The following is a 20,426-nucleotide window of genomic DNA, read 5'->3' as shown; positions in this document are numbered from 1 at the left end:
GTGTATCCTGTCTGAGCTAGTGTTAGACAGCAAGCGTGAACTAGGACCTAAAAAAGAGAAGAAAAGTCTTTTTTATTAATTTTGTTTACACTACAGAGCCAGCGTGGGGTTGGAGAGGTTGTAACCCTATACTTCTACTAAGACTATGGGGTCCTTTAATTAAGGTGCACTAACTGATTTAGTACACACTAAATGCTAACATGCCCATAGGAATATAATGGATGCCTTAGCACTTGGCGTGCACTAACCTTTAGTGCACCTTAATAAAAGTACCCCTAAGTATCTTAATAAAAATTCTGGCCCACGACTTAGCCTATGTTTTAGATTTCGGCCCCTTATGTGATTGAGTTTGACACCCCTGCACTAGATGGATGGATGGTGGAGGCTGATGACTCCTGAATTTAACATTCAGGCATATAGAAACATGATGGCAGATAAAGGCCAAATGGCCCATCTAGTCTGCCCATCCACAGTTACCATTATCTTTCTCTCTCCGAGAGATCCTACATGCCAATCCCAGGCCCATTTGAATTCAGACACAGTCTTTGTTTCCACCACCTCTTCCAGGAGACTGTTCCATGCATCTACCACCCTTTCTGTAAAAAAGTATTTCCTCAGATTACTCCGGAGCCTATCACATCTTAACTTGATCATATGCCCTCTCATTCCAGAATTTCCTTTCAAATGAAAGAGACTCGACTCATGGTGGAAAAGTTTTACATCTGCGGAGGAGGCCCAGATATATTTGGATGGTATACCCGGGGAGTCTGGAACTTCCTCGGCCACCTGATGTTGCTGGAAGTGTTGTGGAGCTTCTTGTTTATTACTGTGCCTTGGATTTGTTGAATTGCTTTATATATTGTTCTTGTTTATAGGCCCTATTTAATTATGGGTCTTTCTATAGTCCTTCTTGGGTGGTTACTTTTATTTGTGAGGTCTTCTGAGAATGGTGTGTGGTGTGTTTGTCTGGGGGTTTGTGGTTGGTTGCTTGTGGATGGTTGCTTGTGGGTGGGTGGTTGGGTCACATTACTTTTGATTGTAAGGTCTTCTGGTGGTGAATGTGATTCCTTCTTACTACATTTATTGTTGTGGGTGGTTGCTTGTGGATGGTTGCTTGTGGGTGCTTGTGGTTGCTTGTGGGTGATTGCTTATGGGTGGTTGCTGGTAGGTGGTTACTTGTGGGTGGTTGTGGCTAGTTTGGTTTGTATGGAGATATTGATTTGTGTGTGGGGGGGTTGTATTATATTAGGGTTGTGGGTAGTAATTTATTATGGGGCCCATGTGTGTGAGAGAGAGGAGAGGGTGAGAGAAGGTATATCTTGAAGGTAAAATTGGGCCTTGGTTTCTTGGTCTCTCTGATTGACTTGTATGAGTGTGCTTTATGTGTCTTTGGGTGAGGGGATGAGGGGGGGTCGGGGGGTCCAGTTTACATCTTTGTGGCTTCTTCTCACTCCACGTCTATAGACTGGGGTGTGTGTTTATGTTTGGGTTGTGGGGATTCTTGGGGGGGATTGGGGTGGGTGGAAGGGGAAGGGAGTTGGGGAAGGGTGGCTTGGGTGGGGATGGGGGGACTGGGGGGTCTTGTTTACATCTTTGTGGCTTCTTTTTACTCCATGTCTATAGACTTGGGTGTATGTTTGTGTTTGGGTTGGGTGGATGGAATGGGTGGGTGGGTGGGGTGGGAAGAAGGGGAGGGGAGTTGAGGAAGGGAGGCTTGGGTGGGGGGTCCTCCTTCTGTGGGAATATAATGTTTTTTCTGTGTTTATTTTATTCATATTTTATTTACCAGGTAATACTATTGTTGTGGGCTTACTGCTCTGGGAGGAGGCTGGGCCCCTGGGGTGGTTTTCTTCTTTTCTTGTTGCTTTATCTACGCTGTATATCTTCTGATTTTCCAACTTGAGTACTTCTTTTAGACTAACCTCTTGGAATGTGGGGGGCATTACGTCTCTGATTAAGCGATCTAAAATTTTGGCTGCTTTGCAGCATTATTGCTTGGACATTGCTTGTCTACAGGAAACCCGTCTGACTGTTGAGGAACATCTTAAATTGGCTCGCTCTTGGGTGGGTGAGGTTTACTTTGCTTCTTCTCCGGGTCGTCATGGTGGGGTCGCAGTGTTGATCCGAAAGTCTTCACCTTTTGGGGTGAAGGTTTTAGACAAGGCTCCGGATGGAAGATCCTTGCTTTTACGTCTCACTTTGGGTGCTAGATCTTATCTCCTGCTTGTGGCTTATGGCCTTAATTTTGGGGAAACCGCTTTTCTCCAACGATTGCTTCGGCTTTGTTCTCGATTTTCAGGGGACCCGCTTATTCTTTTGGGTGACTTTAATTTGGTTATGAGTCCAGATTTGAATAAGTCTGGTACTTCTGGTAATTCTTTGGGGGCTTAGGGTCGTCTTCTTTCTGATTTTTGTGAGACTCTTTCTGTAATAGATCCCTGGCATCTTTTACATCCTGAGGTTCGTGATTATACACATATTTCTCGGGCTCATGGAACTTGGTCCCGGATAGATCATATTTTTCTGTCTTCGACATTGTTTTCTTATGTCCAGTCGGCGGAGATTGGTCCACTGAATATTTCAGATCATACTCCGATTTGGGTTGATATTTCTTTGGATTCTGAATATATTCGGACTTCGTTTTGGAGATTCCCTGCTTATCTTGCCAAAGATAAGGACTTTCAAACCTTTTTGCAGACTCAGTGGGAGGTTTATTCTTCCACAAATGCTGCTCATTTGGTTAATCCGATTTTGTTTTGGGAGGCAGGAAAGGCAGTGATTCGAGGACATATTATCTCCTTCTTGAGTGCTCGTAATAAGTGTATCAATCTGGGAATTATTAATTTAGAACAAGCTTTGTGTGTGGCTAAACGATCCTTTCAATTGCATCCTTCACGGGAGACTCGTGAAAGTTATTTATCTACTCAGGAGGTGCTTAACTTGTTACTTCATTCTCGTTCTCAACGACGTCTGGCTTTTTATAAGCATCGCTTTCAAAGATTTGGCAATAAGCCAGGACGTCTCATGGCACGCTTAGTTAAAGCTGAGACTACAAGGAAACCGATTTTGTCTCTCCGGACCTCGAATGGGGGGGTGGTGACTAAAACGGCTGATATTTCTAAAGTGCTGTTTGATTTTTTTGGTCGGTTGTATGCTGCTCCTGAGAATGCTTCCCCGGACTTATTGACGGATTATCTTCAGTCTTCTGGTCTTCCTCGTTTGACAGATGATATTGTGTTCTCTCTTAATAATTCTTTTCGTGCAGCTGAATTAGAATCTGCTATTAAAGCTCTTCATTCTGACAGAGCCCCAGGCCCAGATGGGTTTTCAGGGGACTTTTATCGTCTCCTCTCTCCTCATTTATGTGGTCCTTTGTTGGCTTATTTTAATGCTGCTGTTGCTCAGGGCTCTTTTCCGTGTTATGCCAATGAGGCTCTTATTTCCTTGTTGTTGAAACCTGGCAAGGAGACTGACTCCCCGGAATCCTATCGTCCTATTTCCTTGATCAATGTAGATCTTAAGCTTTTTGCTCGTATGCTCGCTAATCGTCTTGCTCTTCATCTCTCTGAGCTTATTCATGAGGATCAAGTTGGGTTTGATCGGGGGCATCAATCTGTTCGTAATGTTCATAAGGTTATCTTTGCACTTGCCCATTGTCATTCATATCAGATTCCGGCTCTGTTAGTTAGTCTTGTTGCTTCTAAGGCATTTGATAATGTTTATTGGTCTTTCTTGTTTCGTACTCTTGAATATATTGGGTTGGAAGGGTTTTATCTTGATGCTATTCGTTCTCTTTATTCTAATCCGCGGGCTTCGCTTCTTGTCAATGGGACTCGTACGGATTCTTTTCCTATTCTTCGTGGTACCAGGCAGGGTTGCCCTCTCTCCCCTCTACTGTTTATTCTTTCTTTAGAACCTTTGCTGTGTACTCTTCGTGGTTTTGCGAATGTACGGGGTCTTGATATTGATGGAATTGAGTTGAAAACGTTGGCATTTGCGGATGATATGTTTTTGGTTCTTACTAGGCCTGAAGAATCTTTACCGATAGCATTAGATCTCATTTCCGAATTTGGTATTTATTCTGGTCTGTCTCTTAATTTGGATAAGTCTTTGGCCATGCCAATTCCTCCTGAGTTGCGTTCCAAGTGGAGGGGTGAATTTCCTCTTCATTGGGTGGACTCTACCTTGAAATACTTGGGGGTTTTTATTCCACAGGATTTATCTCATTTGTATCGTTTGAATGTGGAACCGCTGTTTCAGGCCCTTCAGAACAAATTACATCTTTGGGGAAGTCTTCCCTTTTCTCTTTTAGGTCGGGTACATCTTTACAACATGCTTATTGTTCCCTGTTGGTTATATATTTTTTCAAGTTCTTCCTCTTTATTTGTTTTTTAAGGATGAGAGAAGACTGATATGTTTGGTTCAGAGGTTTCTTTGGTCCGGGAAGCGTCCTTGTTTACCTTATATGAGGGCCGCAACTCCATGTTCACGGGGTGGATTAGGTTTATTGAATCTTCGTTATCTGACTGTGGGTTGTGGCATGCGACATATTAATGATATTTTTAGGGGTACCTCAATGTTCACTAACACTGCTTTAGAACTTTTTTGTTTTCGCTCTACTCACTTTAGTGCTTATTTTCATTCTCTGCCTTCTCTTGTGCCTGAGTCTCTCACTGCGAAAGTGCTTCACCGTCCATTGTGGAAAGTTTGGCATTGTCTGTAAATTTCATTCTATTTCTGCTTCTGTGACTCCCTTTTTGCCTATTCGTTTTAATAGCTCCTTCTTGCCGGGGATAGATGGTCCGAGTTTTGCTCGGTTGGAGACGAGGGGGATTCAATATATTTTTCAATTGGTTGATGATGATGGGAAAATTAAATCTTTTGCACAGTTGCAAGAGGAGTTTGGACTCTCCTTCATTGATTATTTTGCTTATATGCAAATTCATCATTATGTTTTTTCTTTGCCTTCTAGTTCTTTGACTGCCTCTTGTCAAGAACTACTTTCTACAGCTTTTACTTTTGGTTCTCAACTTCCAGTTCTCCTTATATTTCATCATCGCCATTTGAGGGATGAATCCCCCTTGTTTGACAATTCCCATTTACGGGAAGCCTGGGTTCATGATCTTGCTGTAAATTTGCCGGAAGATGTACTCTCACAGGCTGTTTGTCGATTGTCAGCCTTTCGGAAATATACTACTTTTTGGGAACAACAATATAAGTTAGTTTTCCGCTTGTATATTTCTCTTAAGAGGGCATATCTATCTCACTTTCGTGAAAATGCAGTCTGTTTGAGATGCCAGGCTTCTGAAGCAAGTTTGGGTCATATGTTTTGGACTTGCCCTGCTATTCAAGTTTTTTGGAATGCTGTTTTTGTTTTTGTGGAGCGCATTTGGAAAATATCCATTCGTCATTCTCCTTTGCTATTATTTGGGATTGTTCCTCATTTTTTTCCTCAACATCTCTATCATATCTCCCCTCTCCTGCCTTTCCTCCAAAGTATCAAAAAGTAAACTGACCTCACTTAAATCCTGTCTATGGAGATTGATCAAAAATTTGGAAGTTGCTCAGAGACGTGAAACTCTTCAGGGAAGGTATATACCTCCCCAGTATGGGTACAGAGTTTACCGTCCAGTCATTGCAGCTTTTTCAATAATGATCACGCTCCAAGCCAGGGAAATTTAAAGAATATATCACAGTCTTTTAAAACTACTTCAAAAATGATGGCATTCTTTGTTTGTATGTTTCATGAAAGCAAACATCACTTGAAATAGGTGACTTATAATGCTATTACTTAGCTTTATGAAAAGTTTGGGGATATATTTTCATTAAATATTTGGGTCTGCATTTCTAGATTCAGTTGCCACTGGTGAATTGGAAGTTAAATAGAGCTTTATAAGATCTGATTTGTAACTTAAAACAAAATCATTTCCAGATTTCATCTTCATTACATACACCCCTGAGGCAAAATTGTTATCAAGGATCACTGATTTCTGGCTCTCCATTATCAGAAAAATATCTTTCAGAAAGGTTTGATCAATATCAGTCTAGACATGTAACAAATAACATTTCTGACTAAATGTGCAGCAAAGATCTTATTTACTTGGCTCTCTGTCCCCCCTCCCCCGAGACACCAAATGGGGGAAAAAAAGCATTGGTAAATCAGATCTTAAGTTAGAGGGCTATTCAGATATTCAAGTCAGGTGAATCAATGTAAATTTCTAAACATCCAGGTCATCCTCCGTCTTCTGTCATTGATTCAGGATCTTTCAAATGAAGCAAAATTTTGTCTGCATAAGCCGAAACTTTATACTCTCGACCTGCATATGGAATTCCCTGCTGAATAGCCAACAACAAGGGTTCCAAAACAATATCAAAAAGCAAAGGAGATAAGGGGCATCCTTGTCTAACTCCCCTTTTCAGTCAAAAACGTTCAGAGAATGTATTATTAATATATAGTCTGGCAGAGGGGGAACTATACAAGGTTTGAATCATTTGAATAAATCCGGAAATTCTACACGATCAAAGGCCTTCTCTGCATCTAAGGAAACAGAGAAAGCCGGATCATCTATTGTTTTTGCTAAAGTAAGCATATGAAGCACCAATCTGGTGTTATTTGTAGAATGTCCATGAGAAATGAAACCTGTTTGGTGCATTCCAATCATATAAGGGAAAGCCTTGGTTAACCTCAAAGCCAATAGTTTAGCCAGAATTTTTCTATCCACATTAATTAAAGAAATTGGCCTGTAGTTTGAACCAACATGAGATCTCTATTTGGCTTTGGCAAAACAATTGTTAAAGCTTCTGCCTGATATCTGACCCTTTGTCAGTTGTGATTGATATAATTTAAACAAATGAGGTAACAATATAGTTTGAAAAGATTTGAAAAATTCCACTGTGAATCCATCACTACCCGGAGCGGATCCAGCTCTGAGCGACTTCAACGCTGACGGGAGTTCAGTAAATGATATATGCGCCTCAAGTTTTTCCTTTGCATGCTCAGGAATTTTTGGCCCATTGATTAAATTTAAAAATTCTCTTCCTTCATTTTCTTTGTTTGAATAGAGCTCAGAAGAATATAAAGTTTTATAATAATCCAGAAATTGATTTAAAACATCCAGAATGTGGGTAGAAATTTTTCCTTTTTCATCAGTAATGGTCACAATCTTTACTTTTCTCTTTATAGCTTTAAAATAATTTGCCAACACTCTTCCCGCTTTATTCGAGTTCCCATAATACACAGCTTGCTGACAAAACAAATCTTTCCTAGCCAATTGCGAGCAAATCTCTTTATATTTATATTTAGCTTTTAACAGGACATTCAAAGTACTTTGTTCCCATTTTAAAGCCAATTGTGATTCTAAAGCCAAAATAATTTGTTCCAATTTGGAAAACTCTAATCTGAGTAATTTCCTAACATATGCTGAAAATGTCCTCGTATAGTTGCCTTAAAAGCATCCCAAAGAATTTCCAAAGAGATGAAAATCATTGACAGTTTGTAACAGAAATATGTCTTGATGCCTCAATATTGGCCCTGAAGCAGCGGATAAAAGTACAGTGGTGCCTCACACAACGAACTTAATCCGTTCCAGGAGCAAGTTTGTTATGTGAAACGTTCATTGTGTGAAACGCGTTTTCCCATAAGAATACCTGTAAAACAAAATAATTCGTTCTGCAGCCCTGTTGTCCCATAAGAATACCTGTAAAACAAAATAATTCGTTCTGCAGCCCTACATTTCCCTCCCTCCACCTCACCTCACATGCAGAGCCTGCCAGCCTTCTCCCTCACCCAGCCGCACGATCTCAAAAAGCTGTGCACGCGCAGCTGCTGGAGTTGATCAATGTTCTCTCTCCTGCAACTTCCGGTTTCCGGTTGCGTCAGAGGAGAAGATTGAACAACAGAGCATGCGCGCATGTGCTGCTCTTTGAAAGTGTGTGGCTGGCCGAAAAAGAAAGCCGGAAAACTCGGTTTTTAAGGTAAGGTGGAGGGAGATGATGGAACACTGCATTCAGACAGGAGGGTGCTGCTGTTCCCGGCTCACATTAGAAAGCGGCGAGAGTAGTTCCGCCCCCCCCCGGGCCCCTCGGGCGACTTCGTTGTGTGAAACGAAGTTCGTTATAGGGAGCAAGACAAAAAGTTCGTTATGCGCAGCGTTCGCTGTACGAGGCGTCCGTTATGCGAGGCACCACTGTAAATCCCGTGAAACGCTGGCCGCGTCGGCATTTTTCAGAACAAACACTGATTAAGATAAGTAACTAGCTGTCGATCCTTTTCAAATCAAAGGATAAGTGCATTTTTGAAAATTTTGAAAAAAATTTTTAAATGATACTTTAGAATACAGATTAAGTAGTAAAATCTTAAAAAATAAAAATTATATATAAAAAAAAATGGGGGGAAAAATAGTAAATAAATAAATCAGGTTTTTTGGCCAATGACTGGAGCGTGGAGCAAAGAAAACTATGCTGACTATCTTAGTCCATGACAGGACTGTGCGTAGGCTCCAATTCTGAGGCTTTTTTTCCTGAATAGCAAAGACACTGTATAGTGATGTATGAATGTCACATGCACTTCTCCGATTGAGTGGATTAGAGTATAGTGTGTTATATTTGGATATTTACACCACTTGGGTTGGTAAACCTTAGGTCTTGTTTGTAACCAGTCATGTTCTTAAATTTACTCTGTGAATGTCCTATTGTAACCTGTTATGAGCTTCCAAGAGGATGGGATAGAAATAAAAATAAATAATCCCCCTTTTACAAAACTGTGATAGTGATTTTTAGTGCAGGCTGACACACTGAATGCTCTGCGCTGCTCTTGACACTCATAGAATTTCTATGAGTGTCGAGAGCAGTGCAGAATATTCAGTATGCCAGCCTGTGCTGAAAACCATTATCACAGTTTTGTAAAAGGGGGGAGGGTAAATAAATAAATAAACATTAGGGAAATAGAACTGGAAACTGACACCATAGAGCTAGCTATTTTAAAAGAAGAAATCATAGTAGCAATTAAAACTTTATCAAAAAACAAGTTATCTGGTATTGATGGCATCCCAATTGAATTAATCAAAGGCTCAGAAGGTGCTATCATGGCCCTCACTCAACTTTGTCATCAGATTTGAAAGGAAAAACATGGCAACCAATTGAAGAAGATCATTGTTCATACCTATACTGAAAAAAGGTGATGCTGAGTAGAGAATGACACGGTGACAAAATTAATCACCGTTCCTGTCCCCGCGGGTAACCGCGGGAAACCATCTTCATGTCATTCTTTAAGGAGAGAGGGAAGAATCAGAGTATGAATGGCCACAACCACTGACCCACAAGCTTTGCTTTGAAGAATGCTGGTATAGAAGGACTGAGATTGAAATAGACACTAGAAAATGACATGGGATTATTTCCCGCGGTTATCTGCGGGCACGGGAACGGTGATGAATTTTGTCACCGTGTCATTCTCTAATGCTGAGGACTATAACACCTCCCCTCTCTGAACCTCAAGCTCCCTCCAACTCTTCCGCAAACACCTAAAAACCTGGCTATTCTCAAAACTGTAACACTTCCCCCCTCTTAGGCCTCTCACCTTCCCCCTTTACACCTAACTCTTTAATCTCTCCACTGTAGTTCCTCTCTCATCTTTCTTCCTGTAAACCGTACCGAGCTCCGCATTCGTGGAGATGGTGCGGTATATAAACCCAAGGTTTAGTTTAGTTTAGTTTATAACAACTACAGAATGATTGCATTAATTCCACATGCCAGCAAAATATTGCTGAAAATAATACAACGAAGGCTACAATCATACGCTGAGCAAGAACTACCCGAAGTTCAGGCTAGTTTCAGAAAAGGTCGAGGAACAAGAGACATTATTGCCAATGTTAGATGGATATTGGAGAAGAGCAAGAATAGCAAGAGTCCTTATATTTTTGCTTCATTGACTACAGCAAAGCTTTTGATCATGATAAATATGGAAAACTCTAGCACAAATTAGAATACCCAAACACATAATTCATTTTCTATGAAAATCAGGAAGCTGCAGTGAGAACAGAATATGGCAACAATGATTGGTTTCCAAAAAAGTGGCATTAGGCAAGGATGCATCTTGTCACCTTATCTGTCCAACCTTTATGGCAAAGCTACCTTCAGAAAAGCAAATTTGGTGACAAAAATAAAAACAACCTGTGCTTTACAGATGATACAACGCTCATCACCAGCAGCAAAGACATACTGTATCTACCGAGAAAAGTCAAAGCCAAAAGTCATAACATAGGATTACAACTGAACATAAACAAGAAGATCATGAACATGGAAAATGATGAAGATTTTGAGTTTGAAGGCAATAGATTTTTTGAAGGATTTCACTTCTATCTCCTGGGCTCTATTGTACACGAAAAAGCAACTATCAGGGAAGAAATACTCTACAGAATAGCATTTGGTCACTCTTCAATGAAGGCTCTCGACAAAGTATTCAAAGGCAAGGAAATAACACTCCAAACGAAGATCAAACTTGTCCATGGGGAAAAAGCAGTGCATTATAAACATTTCTCAGTGGTCAATTACGGATGCAAACACTGGACACCACAGAAACAAAACAGAAAGAAGATTGACTCATTTGAGCTTCGGTGTTGGAGAAGGATTTTTTGCATGCCATGGACCCCCAGAAGAACTAACAAATCGATTCTGGAAGAGATTAAACCGGCTATGTCACTTGAAGCCCAAATGATGAAGTTACAACTGTCTCATTTTGGTCATACTGTCAGAAGAGAAAGATCATTGGAGGAGGACATCATGTTTGATAAGACCAAAGTAACCAGGCGAAGAAGGTGACCTGCAACCAGATGGCTGGATACATTGAAAACAACCAAAGGGATGATTCTGTAGTACCTTACTGGACTAGCACAAAACCGATTTCTTTTTACATCTGTAATTCATCAAGTCACTAGGACTCGAGCATGAGTCAATGGCACCTAACACACACAGGTGCCTTGAAATTTGTTTTAAAAGTTCTTTTAAATGGCATTTTGACTCAACAAGGGCACAGGTAGGACACCCACCGGCGCCAAAGTTAAAGCGCCATTTATAGGATATTGGCCAAGATACACAACTTTCCTATCATACAGTTCCTCTTGTTCTCATTCCTTTTTTTTCTTCTCTTTCTCTCCCTCTCTTCTCTAACATTCTTTCTTTATATTGTAACAATTTTACACCGCATTGATATTGCCTTGAAATGTATTATAATCAAACAATAATAAAACCTGAAATGTACTGACCCCCACCGGTACGAGGTCAGAGGTTCACCTAGACAAGATTTCCTTAAAGACTGAGCCACCTGCAGGCTAATTACAGAAGCTCATCGAAGAAGGTCAATCTTCTGCAAACAAGCGTTTCAGTTTGAACATCTATATACAAGGTATATGATCTTCTGATATTAAATAATCATTGTACAATTTGTCCATAGGCTTTCCCTGACAACAGTAAATTGTATGGTATGTAAGTGGAGGAAAATAGATAATGTCATATCACAGCAGTGCTTATGCAGACATAAGCTGATATGACAAACCCATCATTTCGAACTGTTTCAATGGTAGACTAATGACAAACAAAAGGATAGTGATTAAGATCAGAAGCTGTTTTTGTTGCTAATGATTAGGGTTACGTAGTGTGATTTTCCTGGGAACAGGTAATTTGTAATGAGTCCTTCCACATAATTTAGCAGAACTGAGCGCATAATGGGGATAAAGCTCTGTAAATAAATCAGCTTTCGGCAATTTTTGTGAAAACAGCAGGTTAAGGAATTGTCTGGTATCTTACTGCAGGGGATGGTCGTCAGTAAAGTAGAATATAATCTGTAGAAACTAAACACAATTTGGAAACAGGAAAAGCTGAGGAAGTGCTGCTTTGTCTGGTACCATTTAGTGTGAAATAGGCCACCATGAAGAAAGAATTTGAGATTTATCCTCCACACTGTTCCTGAAAAACACATTGCAGGCAGTAAAATCACATGCATTTTATGGTCTCTCAGCACAGCTCTGCTCAGACACAATGAGCACCAATCGTGCTCCAGGTTGGGGAAAAAGCAGTGCATTATAAACATTCTGCAACTAAAGAAAGCAGCAGCACCCCTGGGAAGGCCCATTGAAAATCTAGGTATAGTGCTGCAGGGGGTGACGGGATAATCGCGTGCGAGACACCAGCGCGCCGACAATCCAACGCTGACAATTCAGCGCAAGACAGAAGCGTGCTGCCGAAACACTTATTTTTTTAAGAGCTCCGACGGGGGGTGTGGGGGGAACCCCCCCACTTTAATGCATAGTGTTTGTGCTGCTGTTGGGAGGGGGGGTGGGGGGTGCAACCCCCCACATTATAGAGAAGACGGAACTTTTCCTGAAAAAAATCGGCAACTGTTCCATTTTCTCTATAATGTGGGAGGTTGCACTCCCCACATCCCCCCAACGGCAGTGCGAACACTATGCATTAAAGTGAGGGGTTCCCCCCTCACCCCCCATCAGAGCTCTTAAAAAATAAGTTTTTCGGCGGCTTTCGGCGGCGTGCTTCTGTCTTGCACTGAAATGTCAGCGATGGATTGTCGGCGCGCTGGTGTCTTGCGCGCCACTGACCAGGAACCGCTGCAGGGAATTATCACCTCGGTGAAAAGGTTCAGATCCCAATACTGCCATACACACATACTTTGTCGTCTCCGGTAACGATGCAAAAAAAGAGGGGGGGGGGGAGGGCATCCCATTAGGAAGAAAAGAACACACATGCAGACTATTACATGGCAAAAGAGATGTGTCTTTATTCAGAACAACAACACATATTTATAGTCCCCTCCCTTTGAACATGCCCAGTCACAAACTAATAATGGGTGTAGTTTAAGAGGAAAGATAAGTTTGGATGGGGAGACAACATAGGAGCAGAAACAGAGGGCCATTGCTACACATGGGGAACAGAGAGGAGTGATTTGGGATGCAAGGAAACCCGAGAGAGAAGGAAACGGAGACTGGACCAAGATGATCAGAAAAGTAAAATCATCAGACAACAAAAGTAGGAAGATTGATTTTATTTTCCAGTTTGATGGTTAAAATATGTCAGTTTTGAGAATTTATATCTGTTGTCTTTTATATTTTATGCTGTTAAGGAAAAAAAAATCCATTTTTTTTCTACTTCTCTGGTGCTGTACTTCATGCAGAGTCTGGCAGCTTTAGAGTTTCATTTGTGTACATTAGTACTTTTAGGGCTCCTTTTATCAAGCCGCGCTAGCGGTATAACGCGCGTAATAGCGCACACTAAACCGCCGGCCGCACTAGCTGCTACCGTCTCCTCTTGAGCAGGCGGTAGTTTTTGACCAGTGCAGGGGTTAACGCGTGATGAAAAGTCGCGTGCGTTAACCCCGCTAGCGCGGCTTGATAAAAGGAGCCCTTAGTTTGTGGGCCTGGTTTTGAAGAGGGTTTATCTGTTTTCTGCATGTATGACCAAGGCCAGGTGTTCTGGTGGGGATGCAGGTCAAGAAACATTGGTTGGTGTCATGGCTCTCCTTTATCTCTTTTGGACCCAAAATGGCCCCATCTTAAAAATTAGTGAAGACCACTGCTCTAGACTCATAAGGGAGTTGTGATCTATCACCTACTCAAGGATCAGCACTGCTATAGATGGGCTAAGTGGGTTATAAAAATAAGCAGGTGCATAGCCACAGAAAGAAGAAAATCAGGACTTCCCCCACCTTCAGGAGGCCTAAGACCTTGAGATTAAGGAGACAGCCTAAATATCCAAGGAAGAGTGCTCCCAGGAGAAATAAGCTCGATCATTATGCCATCATCAAATTCCCACTGACCACTGAGTCGGCGATGAAGAAGATTGAAGACAATAACACACTAGTATTTATTGTTGATGTCAAAGCCAACAAGCATCAGATCAAGCAGACTGTGAAGAAATTGTATGATATTGATGTGGCAAAAGTGAACACACTGATCAGACCTGATGGTGAGAAGAAGGCATATGTCCGTCTTGCCCCAGACTATGATGCATTAGATGTTGCCAACAAAATTGGTATCATCTGAGTTTGTTCTGCTAAGAGCTGTACAGAGTGAATTAAAATCAATAAAACCATTTTTGTGAAATAAATAAATAAATAAATAAAAAATAAGCAGGTGAAGAGTTAGCTGGTGCCTTGACTGACTTAAGTAAAACATTGGCACTGGTGTTTAAATTAATCTGTATGTTCAATGTAGCAGTTTGTATAATCCAGTGGTGTAGCCTTGGGTGGGCCTATGTGGGCATGGGCCCACCCATTTTTCACACAGGCCTGCCCAGTTTAAATGCCCATGAGACCCCCGAGACACTTCAGTCGTGGTGCCTCACTTCCATCCTCTAATCTAAAATAGCATATGCTCCTCCGGGGATGGGGTGGGGGAAAGGCCATGTCCCGGCAGCTGGCCTATCTTTCTCTGGAAAACCTCCCCTGGTCTCCCACAGAGCCATTGCTGTGGCAATTCTTATAAGCAACCCGCACTGGCCCTCCAGGCTTCTCTCTTCTGTGTTCTGCCCTTGATGGTGTCACCTCCTGTTTCTTCACGGGAGGGAATGCAGTAGAGGGAAGCCTGCAGGGCCCGTGTAAGTTGCCTATAAGAATCGCCACCAATGATGGCTCTGAGAAACTGGGGGGATGTTTCAAAGAAAGATGGGCCAGATGCCAAGCCACAACCCCACCCTCCCTTAGAGGAGTAGATACAATTTTGGTGCAAAGGAGAAGAGGCCAATGAAGAAGTGAGTAGGGACAGAGAGGATGGAAAGGAAGAGAGAGGGAGAGATGGATGCAAAACCTATATACATATGGGGTAGGGTGGGCAAACTGGCAGGTCTGGCTACGCCTCTGATATAATCAATGGTACTGAATATTTGGATAGTACAACTGCTGCACTGGCACTAACCCGCTATTCAGCAATCCTAAACTAAAAAAAAAACCAACTTATCCAGATAATGGTTTGAATATCGATCTGCAGGAGAAAAACCCTTGATCGTTACAAATGAAATCTTATGCTGCAGAGCCCCATAGACACTGGACACCCAAAGAAACCAGATCAAACATCCAAGAAGGGAAAAGGGCGACGAGGTGAATAGCCTGATCCAGCGCATGTCTGTATTGCTTTCCACGTTTGATGATGGCAGAGCTTTTTCATTTCACTCTGCAGCGCTTTTGAAAAGATCACGTTTGTGCAATGGTGGCTGCAAGTTTATTTAAAGGTGAGAGTGGGCAATTTTAATAATATTTTTCGTATAGATATGACTTAGCTGTATTGAGGTGGCATTAGTTATATGTTAGTATGGGTACTAAGGTTTCTTGTTTTCTATTTCTAGGGAGTATATATCTTGATGAAGCCCAATGAGTTTAACGGGCGAAACATGTTGATGTTTAGAACGCATTCTCCCTGCACAGCATTCTACTAGAAGCTAAGTACTTTTAGTATTTATATATTCACCATCATTAATGCAAGTCAAAATTCAATAGTTAAAATTTAATATAAGGTCGGGCTGGTTCCAATGACGAGTGGGAGCGTAAAGCCATTCACTATGAGTGTATTGAGTGTGTGGTGGCCCGCTGAGGACCAGTGAATATATAATAAAAAAACTTATTGAATGAAGTCAACTAAGGCTGTTGGATAACTTCTTCCAGCTGAATTAGACATTGGTGTATACCTTCATTTGCAAATTGAATTAATTGAGTGCTAGAGTTTACATTTGAAAAGATCATGACATTAAGCAGGCACTGTTTTGATTATTTTTAATTTTTGTATCCTAACACTTACCCCCAAATTGCATCGGTACATGTAGCCAATATATATACACAACGTAACTGATCTGTCAGCCTAATCGGCCCCGATAATTGGCAATTAACATTTCATAACTGATGCTATAAAAAGTTACATGCACAACTCAGGAGGCGCCATTCTGTAAAAGGGATGCAGCAGTTGCGGTGCCCAAAGTTGAAAAAGGGGGCAGGGCCAGGGGTGGATCTTGGGCATTCTTACAAGTTAGGCGCATTGTTATAGAATATGCGTGATGCGGGCACAACTTAGACGCAGCATTTAGGCCTGTTTTCAGCTGGCTTAAATGCCTGCACCTAAGTTATGACTTGCACGCAGTGCTAAGTGTGATTCTATAAAAGGTATGCACACCTTGTAGAATCGCATGAAGCGCTGCTCTAGTTGGCCCTGATTTTTTTAGGCACCATGGGCTTGATTCTGCAAATGCGCATGCCGATGGTAGACGGTGGTAGGTGTCCTACTGCTGTCTCTCAACGAATTGGGATGCACATAAAAATTTAAAAAAAGGGAAGGACACCTACGTTGTAGGCATATGTCACACATCTGTGGAACCGCGTAGGGATGCTTAGGCACACCAAAGTCAGGGCGTGGGCGTGGTGTCACCCGGAACTTGCCTTGGGCGTGCTTAAGAGTCCCTATGCATCTCCATAGCTGCGAGATGCCTTAAATGTAGGCCTGCAAAATGCCGGCTTACATTTAAGGCATCCGTTCAGCGATGTAGACGCGATTTTCTTTAGGATGCCGATGCACGATTGATACGCAATCGGCGTCCGCCTCTTAGCCGTCCACCGAGATCAGCGTCCTAAAGAGCATCACGCCCCATATATAGAATATGACCCATACCAGCTTCTAAAACATCCCCTTAGAAGGGAAGGAAAGTCCAAAATAAATGCATGCTTCTATTCCTTTTTGTTCTTCTATTTTGAATCCTTTCAGTAATCCCTCTTACTCACAAGAAAAAGAGAGATGGCATAGGAAAACTAGCCTAACAGTCTAATAAAGCAGAATGAACCTATATATTATTCATAAATGTCAGTTACTTTACCTGAGGATTTTTAAAAATGGAGTATTTTTCCTTTCTTTGCAGAAACAGAATTTTATTTTCACTGTCTCTTGTCCAGTCTGATAAAACATCGACGATGTTTTCATGGTCCTCAAACCATCTCTCTGTTGAGACATAGCCATGAAAACAATTTTGTGAGCGACAGATGATAATGAGAGTTGTGATATTCACACATGCTGTAAGCCACAACTCACTGCCAGTCCGAGCTGCATGAGATGAAAAGCAAAGCAGAAATGCCTAACCACTGACTGGGAGGTGCAGAGCTGTTTTATCACACTCCCCAAAGGGCTCTAAAGAAATAATAAACAGAAAGCATATTTGAAGGCTAAACTTCTACTTGATTGATTAGTCTTCCTTGAGAACATAAGAACTGTGCTTATTTATTTTAAGATGGTTTCATAGATGCATGGAAGTGGACCACTGCTTCTACCCAAGCCATATATACCCACATACTTTGCTAGCACAGAGCCTTTGGCTTTTCCCTCCCTTTCCCTGTCACTAAGGTCACTTTGGAGGTTATTTTAGTTCAATCATTTTTATTAAAATCAAGACAAATGAAGCATTTACAATTAACTCATTCACTGTTAGCAACCAAGACAATTTTCAATTGCAATTTTTCATTATGAGTAAACCTCTCCTTACCTACCCTCTCTCTTCACCCCTCTTTTCATGCACATTACTTAAGAATTGCCATGCTGTGACAGACTGAAGGTCCATCAAGGCTTGTCTCCTGTAGAGAGTTGCACGGGGACAGAAATCCCACCCATCCCCACCCGTCCCTGCCAGGATCCTCGCCGTCCCCACCCGTCCCCATCACGATCCTCTCCGTCCCCACCCATCCCTGAAAGGAATTACCTCCATCCCCACCCGTCCCCATAAAAAGCAGCAATTACTTCTGACAGGTTCATCAATTCCACAGTTTCTTTTGCTGTTTTCCTTGTGGAATCTCTTTGGTGGAACCCTTTTTTTTGTTTTCTGTTCAGGTAATTAACTTATAAAACCCCCTCGTTTACTAAGGCTGACGTGTCCATTATATTATATGGACGAACCCTGCTTCCAAAGCCTTCCATCCCCCGTGGGAGTCCCGTTGGCTAGAGGGGGGTCCCCGTGGGAGTCCTGTAGGTCAGAGGGGGGGTCCCCATGCAGACCTCTAGTCTCCTGTTTCCAACAGTGTCCAATCCAGATCACAAGCACCTGGCTAGATCCCAAGAAGAAAAACAGATCTTGTGCTTTTTATCCTAGGAATAAGTAGTGAATTCCCCAAGCCATCTTAATAATGGCTTATGATTTCCTTTTCAGGAAACTATTCAACCTTTTTAAAATCCTGTTAAGGTAACTGCTTTCACCACATTCTCTAGCGATGAATTCCAGAGTTTAATTTCATTTTGAGTGAAGACATATTTTTTCTGGTTTGTTTTAAATCTTCATTGCATGTCCCCTAGTCCTAGTATTTTTGGAAAGAGTGAACAAGCTCAGTATTTTATAGACTTCTATCATATCACCCCTGAGCTTTCTCTTCTCCAAGCTGAAGAGTCCTAACTGCTGTAACCTTCCTCATAGGGAAGTCAACCCATCCCTTTTGTCATTTTTGTCGCCCTTCTCTTTACCTTTATATCTTTTTTGAGAGGCAGTGACCAGAATTGAACACAGTATTCAAGGTGTGGCCGCATCATAGAGAAATACAAAAACATTATAACATTTTTATCTTTGTTTTCCATTCCTTTCCTGATAATTCTTAACATTCTATTTGCTTTCTTAGCATGCTGCCACACACTGAGTTCAGGGTTTCAGCGAATCCTCAATGATGACACCTAGATCCTTTTCCTGGGCACTGAATTATAACATGGAATTCTGCATCACATAGCTATAGTTCGGGTTCTTTTTTCCCATATGTATCACTTTGCACTTGCTCACATTAAATGTCATCTGCCATTTTGATGCCCAGTCTTCCAGTCTCACAAGCAATTTTTCATAATCACTTGCAATCTAACAACTTTGTGTCATCAGCAAATTTAATTATCTCACTAGTTATTCATGTCTCTAGATAATTGATAAATATGTTAAAAAGCAGCGATCCAGCACAGATCCCTGGGGAACCCCTCTATTTACCCATCAAGAATATTGACCATTTAACCCTACTTTCTGTTTTTTATCTTTCAGCCAATTCTTAATCCATAATATGACATTATCTCCTATTCCATGACTTTCTAATTTCTTCAGAAGTCTTTCATGAGGTACTTTATCAAATGTCTTTTGAAAATCCAGATACACAATATTCTTTTATCCACATGTTTATTCACTTTTTCAAAGACGTGGTATTTATTTATTTAAAACATTTCTATCCCGCATATCCAAAATCTATGTGGGTTACAGAATAACATTCATAAAAAGTACACAAACAAGTCCTAACATCTCAAATAAAACAACCTTCCTTAAATTTCCTAATTCAAATTTAATTACATTTCTCTAAAAACAATCACATAAACCAATTAATAAAGAATAAAATAGAAAAGGAAACAATAATTACTTTTAAAAAGAGAGGAAAAAACCCCTCAGAAAGCCTTAAAAAAAAGCCTTTTGAAAAAAAGCCTTTTGAAAGCCTTCATGCTCTTACGAAAAAATAAAAAAGAAGAAATCTGACGTATGGATTCCGGGAGAATGTTCCACAATTGAGGGCCCATCACACTAAAAACATGAGAACGAACAGTTGTCTTAACTGTAGATCAAATCGATGGAACAACCAATAGCTGCTTAGTCTGAGATTTCAAAGAACGAGATGGCACATATGACTCCAATAAAGAAGTTACTACTTTCAGTAGGGATTGATGTAATGCTTTATATACTAGTACCAAGATCTTAAATTGGATTCTCCAGGCTACGGGTAGCCAATGAAGCTCTGCAAGTAGGAATGCTTCCAGTCACCCTCACAGCAGCATTCTGTGTCATCCTCAAAGCTCTCAATGACTTCTTTGGAAGTCCACACAAGAGAGTATTACAGTAATCTAAATGTAGTAAAACAAAACATGTATAATCCACGCCACTGGAGGGACCTGCTGTAATGAACTGCAGACCCAAAACCAGAAGCAAAAGACCAGGCTGCCACAAAGAAACAAAAGACATCCACAAAGCACACCACATGTAGCCAGTTCCTGGACACAGGAGTACAGTGTTCCCCCGGTCATTCGTGGTTCGCTGTTCACGGTCCCCCGCTAAAAACCGTATTCGCGGTTTTTCAGCATTCATGGGGGTTCCTGGAACAGAACCCCCATGAAAATTGGGGGAGTACTGTACTATATAAAGTTCAAAAGCTTTATTTCAAATTTAAAAATACCAACGGACACTGGAGCCTAGACCCAACACGGGCCGTGTTTCAGCAAATTTAGCCTTCCTCAGGGGTCCTGTAAAACTCACAAACAGAAAAGCTTTGCATTGGTAATGTTTGATGTAACCGCTGTGGAGACATCAGGGGTCCAAATAGTGAAAATGAAAAGTAGCTAGGAAGATGTGGAGGCTACTTTTCATTTTCACTAGAAATGCCAGAATGATGCTGGGCT

The 20,426-nt window shown here is 41.3% G+C and overlaps 1 protein-coding gene across 4 annotated transcripts in view; it reads right to left on the bottom strand.

Annotated features, from left to right (window-relative positions):
• The window catches only part of APBB1IP (amyloid beta precursor protein binding family B member 1 interacting protein), a 267,594-nt gene that overhangs the window by 110,373 nt on the left and 136,795 nt on the right, over positions 1–20,426 (bottom strand). For all 4 annotated transcript variants that reach the window (XM_033931405.1, XM_033931404.1, XM_033931406.1 and 1 more), the window contains exon 7: positions 16,855–16,976. In XM_033931405.1, the coding sequence (XP_033787296.1) occupies positions 16,855–16,976 (122 nt within the window). The remainder of the gene's footprint in view (positions 1–16,854; positions 16,977–20,426) is intronic.

This window comes from Geotrypetes seraphini, chromosome 2 (assembly GCF_902459505.1).
Source record: "Geotrypetes seraphini chromosome 2, aGeoSer1.1, whole genome shotgun sequence".
Classification (NCBI taxonomy): Eukaryota; Metazoa; Chordata; class Amphibia; order Gymnophiona; family Dermophiidae; genus Geotrypetes; species Geotrypetes seraphini.
Note: the sequence above shows the minus strand (reverse complement) of the source record. Positions and strands in the feature narration are given on the sequence as shown.